At 38.2% G+C, this 7,684-nt stretch overlaps 1 protein-coding gene across 1 annotated transcript in view; it reads left to right on the top strand.

Annotated features, from left to right (window-relative positions):
- The first annotated feature begins 425 nt into the window (after positions 1-425).
- Positions 426-7,684, top strand: part of GPR133 (G protein-coupled receptor 133) — a 142,408-nt gene continuing 135,149 nt past the window's right edge. Inside the window, exons 1-3 of the mRNA XM_010150445.1 lie at positions 426-494; positions 591-627; positions 4,683-4,766. Coding sequence (XP_010148747.1) covers positions 426-494; positions 591-627; positions 4,683-4,766 — 190 coding nt within the window. The remainder of the gene's footprint in view (positions 495-590; positions 628-4,682; positions 4,767-7,684) is intronic.

The following is a 7,684-nucleotide window of genomic DNA, read 5'->3' as shown; positions in this document are numbered from 1 at the left end:
AGTGCATTTTCTTGCTAACAAAACTAGAACTGGCTTCAGTTCTCTGACAACGTGAAAGTAATTGAAAGGAAAAGACAACTGTAGGAAGAAAGTTGAAAACAAGAGCTTTGCTTTTTGGCATAGATTTTAAAAGAAATATTTGACTTCTTTCCATGGAACAGTACAACTTTCGGATCTGATGCATGTTTCTTCTAATTTTTCTCCAGTCGCAGTAATTTATTTATAGTTAAATGAAGAGCTCAGAGTGTGAAGCAAGCAAATACTACTCAAAGGTCTGGAAGGATATTTTGCTATTGCTGAAGGAACAGACTTTTTGAACCTGCATGGAAAACGTTTTTTTTAGTACAAAAAGTAACAAAGGAAAACTTATGATTGAAATCTTACAGGAATTTTATTTCAGTTGTACTTTTAACCTTAAATAGACCATGGAGAATTTATTATCTCTGCTCTGTTGTCATTATTCTTTGCTGATTTTATTTCAGTACAAATACCAGGTAATGTTCTGAATACGGTCAGTACTGAGATGTATTTAGAGTCTTCTTGGCAAGTTTTGCCTCACTGTGTCTCATTATGTAACGCTTTCTGTGCAGGTGTATGGAAACTATTCCCAGCTACCCAAGCATCCAGGTAAGGGATGTTCTATTTACTTTTTATGACAATGAGCTTAAATATTTATTTGCTTTTTTTGGTTTGTATTTTTCACTTTCTTGGTAGCTCCGAAGAAACTGTGATCCTGTGTTTGAATGTCAGTTCTGTATTAAAAGTGTAATAAAGCCTGAAGTAGCAGACTGTCCCAGTAATTTTAAATTCACTAACCTACCTACTAAATATTCTGCATAGAAATATATTTGGAGAAAAATGGATTGTATTTGATAGGTAGAGAAATCCTATATACAGTGTTTGTTTATTATTACATCTTTTTGAGCATGAGTTTCTGAGTCAGACCTCTACACAGACTATTTTCTTATTTTCTCACTGTCGTAGCGTTCAGCTCTTTCCATGTATTGATTTACAGTTAGATATGCCAGCTTGTATACTTCGCAGTACTTTGGCATGGCTACAAGTCATCTAGCCTCCTTCCAGCCTTCATGCTTAAGTTTAAACCAGTTTTAGAGCATATTAAGGGACTCTCATCTGGTTTCAATGTAGAAAAAACTTACTCAAAGCTTATTTGGGGTCTGTGTGTGTAACTGCAGAATTCTTCTGTTTATATAAATAGTTTAACCTCAAGCCTCATGGTGGTGTACAAGTACAGTTTTACTGCTTTACCAATTCATGTATTGCTTTGTGCTTTTAAGTTTTAACCACGTGAAATTATTTTCAAAATAAAATATGAAGCAACGTGGAAAAGCCACGTTGTCTGCAACTGTAGTAGCTTCAGCCTGATTAGTTTCTTTTGTTCTACCTTTGCTCAAAACCAAAGAAATAGTCTCATTTCCTATGGATGAGGATCCATCAACTGATGGAACAATAGGGTGAAAAAATCCTCCCACACTAAGGGGGCAAATTACACAACATGTATTTTGTAGTGCGGTGTGTGTGGAGAAGCGTAACTGAAAGCGATGATTTTGGGGTTTGTACTAGGCTGTACACAAGTCCTGTGATTTTGTTCTAAACACAGAGTAGTTACCTATTGAAAGGATATTGCAAGTGTAAGTTGAATTCAAGGTGGCAGGTATTCAGAAGTCTCAGAAGTCTTCTCAGGGCTGGTTGGTTGGAAGTGGGGTAACAGCATGGCTTTATATAGGTCAAAACTGGGAGCTGGGAAACTCACTGGCATGCAGCGTGGCTCTAGACAATTCACTTTACTGTTTATCTATTTATCTTCCCATATTTTTCCCTGTCTTTTTTTTTTCCTCCAGCTTTTAAATATAAGCTCTTTTGAATATAGCTCCTCCTTATGAGTTTGATGCCAACCATGGCAATGGCTTTGTTGTGGTGCTGCTACTACTACTGCTGATGAACTACTTGTGCCACATCGTGACACAGTGTTTTGGCATCAAATAATTTTCTCCTGGGATTTTTCTCCTGTATTTGTCTCTATTTTTTTTCTCCCTACCACCTCTCTTAACTTTAATCCTTTTTATTACCCTGTTACAAAGAGACGTTAATGGGAGCGAGGTATGTTTGCATATAAGCACCCTGTGAAACAGCAGGATGTTCTGTGCTCTGCAAAATGGAACTGGTAGTTTGTTGAAAGTCGGACGGAGGTATGTTAGCACAGGATGTGTATGCTCTTAATACCATAGAAATTTATAGCTTTAATATCTTTTGCATCAGCCAGCATATGTTCTTTAAGGGTAGAACTAAGCACACACTCAGATTTGGTTTATGTAAGTGCAGAACCCTTGTTCCTATATCCTGTTTCCTCAGTGTGCTTCGCCACGCTCAGCTTAGTCGAGTTTGTGTTGCGTGGAATTTTCAGACTGGGTTTTGTACGTGCTTATTCTGTGTCATTATTCTCTTATGTTGGCAGCAGCTTTCTCTTTTGTTAGCAGTTGTGCCTTTCTTTGTATCTTCCAAATATTCAAAAGAAAACATACAGCCATAGAATCTCATCCATTTCTCTAAAACCATGTCTGTCTTATCTAGTTATAATCATAGTCCCGCTCCATGGAAAAACCTCTGGCAACTGCAAACATTTCTAGTTAGGCAGGCCAATAATAGGTCCTGATGAATTACGAATCATTTGTTAGGTATCTTTGGTATAGTTGAGTTTGGAAGCAAGTCTGAGTAGCTCACGTACCCTCACCAGATGCAGAGCTTCTTTTAGTTCTGTGCTCTCAGATCTACAATTGCTTGTTGTCATGTTTAGCAATTTTATCAGCTTTGCACCCTTACTTATAAATAAACTTAGGATCCTCTCAGTGTCACAGCTGTGAACCTATGCCACGAGCATATGACATCAACCTGGTCTCCACTGTGTGAGCTAGGCAGTTTAAGGATGCAAATAATATTTTTCCATCTTCATATCCATGATAAAGAAATCCTATTTGTAGCCAGGATGGTAAGATGATAGAATAATTATGAAATAGGCAAGCTGTTTTGATCCCGAGTGTGAAGAAAGATGTGGGATAGTCAAAGGACACTGTTTGTCATGTGTTTTAATTTGCACACTGGGTGTGGGGATCCTTTGCATGGTGTATGACAGCTGAAGTGGTTTTTAAGAAACTTATTTCTATCAGCTTTCCACCTCAGGTTCTTTAAAGATGGCTTGGGAATGAAAAATAGTTGTAGGACAAAAAAATACAGATATGGTATAATATAATACTTGTTCTCTCTGTTCCTGTTGTCCATTATCCTTGTCACCTTCAGCCTCCACCTGCCCCCCCCAGCCCCCCAAAAAACCCCTAGTAGGATGATATGCCATGATGATGAACAAAACACATTCTCATTTGTGTTCACAGTAAAATTTCTGTGTATCTGTATCAATGTTCTAAAACTTTCTTAGATATAGGAGATTACAAAGTCATTTAAGCATAGCTGGTTAAATTAATTAATTTGAGAATAAAGAGTTTATTTCAGCTAACAAGGTAATAAGAAATTACAGTTCATGTTTTCCTACATTATTAATGCTCTACCCTAAAATAGAATTGTTAACACAAAATTTGATTGTTTTAGGCAGCCTGCTTCTGGTCAGGTTTGAGTGGCCACATCTCCTAAAATCTGATCAAACTCAATCAATTAGATTGTGCAGATAAATCTGCCAGTGGAAACCAACAGATGTTTTGCTGTTGTCAGCCTGTCCCTAAGGAGGACATTTAGGAAAACAAAGTGTTGTCATCAGCCATAAGGAGTTGTTCTGGTTTTGGTGAATCTGAGAAGGTTCTGAAGGAATAGGCTAATGCTGAATGGAGACCAGTGAACTCTTCCATATGTTGCTTAACATTCCGGAACCCCTTCTCTTGAGGAACATCCTTCTGTTAAAGGATACAGATCTGGTGTACGACTCTGTTAAGGTGTGAGTTATCAGGAGACACCTGGAAGGCCAGACTCTGCAGTAACCACTGTGCAGGCACCTATGGTGTCATCTACATTGCAGCTGCTCCACCCCGGAGTACCGCTCCTTACTGTGTCTACTAGTGTCTCTACAGAGAGAACAAAGGTGAAAAAACCACTTGGATTAATATAACCTGAAGGTGTTGCACTGCTTTTCCAGTGGGATTTGGAAAGAGGACAAGATTCCTGGGAACTCTCTAGCATCCTCTACTCTCTTGAACTGCAGAGGGCTGAGTTACCTATGGAAGAGGCAGGAGCAGAAGTAGTGTGCTATAGAGACTAAACATTCCCACACGCATTCCCTTCTCAGCGCTTTGCGCTATCCACCGTGTGTTTAAAATCTTGAATTTACTTTTGAATGACTTCTCAGCTGTTACTTCGACGAATGCTGCCTGACGCACTGGCAGAGATTGGGTTAGAGACTGTTACACATTTGAAGTGCAGTTAGAATAAAACTCAGTTGAGTTTTAAAGAGGGATTTTCTTCAGTGGTCAATCAGATATATGGCTTTAATCTCCTGCTATTTTGATTTATGGCCTTGCTTATGTGTAGCATTTGATTTACATGAAATATCATGTTTTATTTCACCTATTGAACTCGTTTATTGTTCTCTCCTGTGGAGACTTGTTCTGATCCTTGCTGGGCCTTCCTTTAATAATCTTTTCATCTCTGTTTCTTGAAAGGGTTCAGCGTTCTTGCATCAGCTTCCCATTACTGGCCATTGGAAGATGTGGATGGAATTCATGAGTTTCGGGATACGAATGGAGGTAGAGAAAGGATTCGTTCACAATGGCAATAACATAAGTATTTGTGACAGTCTAAGTAAAAGGGGAGCAGGAGACGTGAAAGGGGTTAGCTTGTGTGCCACAGCACTTGAGATTTTGTTTTTCAGGTAATGTTTTTGCAGTGCTCTGATGTCCAAATTATATTGTATTTGTGAACTGATTTTTATGGAATATTCTTGAACGTTTTATGGGCTGTCTACACACTGTTGAGGTTATAAAGAGAAAAGCTTTATGATCCAAAGAGCCATTGAAATCACATTATTATTAGTTGGTTTGGTACATGCATAACATGCACTAATACACTCGCTGACTGAGATCTTTGGCTATGCCAGCAGTGAAGATATCTGCTTTTTTTTTCCTTTTTGGAAGGAGTTAAATGCCTGAATTCTTCAGCCACTTTTCAAAATTGCATGTAATATCCACACACAGAGGAGTGTAAGCTCTTAGACGAATACTTCTTACTCATTCCTGTGTGCTTTTGGATATTTCCTTAAAAGCAATATTGCAGTATTAGTTTAAACTCTTTTTGCAATCAGGCAAAATAAAGAGAGGTTTGGTAAGGCAAAACTCTCACTGATTTGAAAAAGTCAGTTGTCAGGACTGCAGGATCCCAGAGGGAATGATATTAAAAGGCAGTCTGGTTGGCTTCAGCCATTTTCTGGTTCTGATGTTTCATGTTGAGAACAAAAAGGGTGATGGGAGCTTCCTGGGGATGTGCAGGTGATGTAACTAATGGAGTTTCGACCGAACCACTGTATCCTATTGCAGCATCATGGGCTTGCGGGGCCATTCCTTTTGGATGAGATTTTCAACTAGGCTCTGCCTCCTTCTGAGACTCAAAAGTCCCTTAGTAATTTTCACATGAACTGTTTTTTCTCTTCTGACATTTTAGCCAATTCCAAGTTGGGCCGATATATATTCCCCCGTGTATCTACATCACCCTGTGGCTGACCACCTTGGCCGTTGAGCTAAACTGTTCTGTACTAGTGCAAGGGGTAGCTGCTGTGTTACTGCTGGTGACTGTAATACCTTTACCCAAGAAAATCACTGCAGAAAGTTAAATTAGGAGTTAGAGACCTTTACAACCTTACATGAAAAATGTTACAAAAGTGCAAAGTTATTGTGATTTATTACACAAAAGTGGCAACATCAATCTCTGCTCCTAAGTGAGCAAGAGATCCATAAGTGTCTAAAACCTTTTATTCCGGAGGTGTTTAAATATTTTAAGCTTAAACTTTGGCCCATCTTTCCACAAAGTTTCTTAAAGGAATGAAATCGACTGACCAGAAATAAATCTGGGCAATGTTCTGCTCCCATTAGAGGCTGATGGCAGCATTCCCCTAGACTTCAATGGAATCATAATTTGCCTTACAGAAAGTTACCACGAATTCTCTAATGCTGTGTAAAAGTAGTTTTCTGACACTGGACTTCATGTAGTTTCAAGAAGAGTAAAGCCACTCTGTATCTAGCGCTGTTGTGGCACTCATGTTACAAAGATGTTGTTTTGAAAGTGATTGAAAGCGATATGTAAAATGCAGCTCTTGGAACAATGACAATTTATGTTAGATTGTTTTTCAAATTATGTGAAATTACATTATTTCAGCAAAATTCAGGAATCTTTACAGTAGTATCTTTGGAGGAGATGAAGCAGAATATATCAGCTTCCTGATGCTGCATACCGTCACTTTCAGGAATGGAACTGGCTCACATGAGCAATCTCCTTTGACTTCTATTATGACATTGGGTTAAGTAAGTTTATAAATGAGCCAGCTGCATGACTTTGCTGAAAAAACTTCAGAGGACTTTGTCTCACTATTATTCGCCCAGGATGCCAGTAGCCAAAAGTCTTTGTCTCTGAAATGCAAATCTGACGCTGTTGCATTCTTCCTTTAACATTGTAGGGGATAGTTCAAATTCTTCTCAGTTGCTTATAATGTGTTATATTACAGATATTACTGCAACTGCCTCCAGCAGAAGTTTTATGTATCTATCTCGTATTTGACTTTGATATACAAGAAAAATTTTCTTTATTGTTGTAATCTAATGCAGGTGGCAATTTGCTTGTTTTGATACCATTCTGATTACACAACTCTTCTGTTTATGGCTAGAGTCTTTCTTGTTTTTCCACTCATTGTATCATGCATTTATTTTCATTCCATGTTTCTCCTCTTAAATCCTTGAAGCATCATAATCTGTCCGTCATGTTAATCCATTTTATTTGTTGAGGTCATTGTGTGTGAAGCCAGATTTATATCTCTCAATGTGTTTGTGTTGTGAGAGTGTCAGCAAATTAATTTTTTGGTTATCTCAGCAGTAGAAACGATTGAAGGGAAACAATCAACTTAAAATATAGCAAATTAAAAAAGATGTGGCCATGGTCAGTTTTTTCATCTGACCCCTTGTTTTCCATGCATTTTTCTCTGGAGGTTTTTATGTGTGGTTTTTTTTAAAAGCATTTACCTTTCCCTTCTGTGAGCTCAGTTGGTCTAAATCTCAAATCAATGTGTCTCTGTTTACTTTCACGGGCCTTCCATCAAGCTCTATTTGCCTACCCAGGGTAAATAATTACAGTGCACAAGATACTGTTAAATTATCAAAGTAAGAAAAAAAAACCTAGAGAATAAAATTTAATTGTCAGTTATATTAAAAAAATTGGGGTTTTATTTATGTTTAGGCGGGATTTCTTGTTTAATTTTTGCCCATTGCCTCTTTTCTTTCACTGGATGTAACTGAGGAGAGTCTGGCACTGTCTTTACACCGCCTGTCAGGTGTTTGTATGCATAGATAAGATCCCAGAGCTTTCTTTTCGTCAGGCTGAGCAGTCCCAGCATTCTCAGCCTCTCCTCATATGTCAGATGCTCCAGCCCCTTAATCATCTTTGTAGCCCAGCATTTCCATGC

The sequence above is a fragment of the Eurypyga helias genome, unplaced genomic scaffold, assembly GCF_000690775.1.
Source record: "Eurypyga helias isolate BGI_N326 unplaced genomic scaffold, ASM69077v1 scaffold1154, whole genome shotgun sequence".
In the NCBI taxonomy this organism is placed as follows: domain Eukaryota; kingdom Metazoa; phylum Chordata; class Aves; order Eurypygiformes; family Eurypygidae; genus Eurypyga; species Eurypyga helias.
The sequence above is the reverse complement of the archived record's forward strand: the minus strand, read 5'-3'. Positions and strand labels throughout refer to the sequence as shown.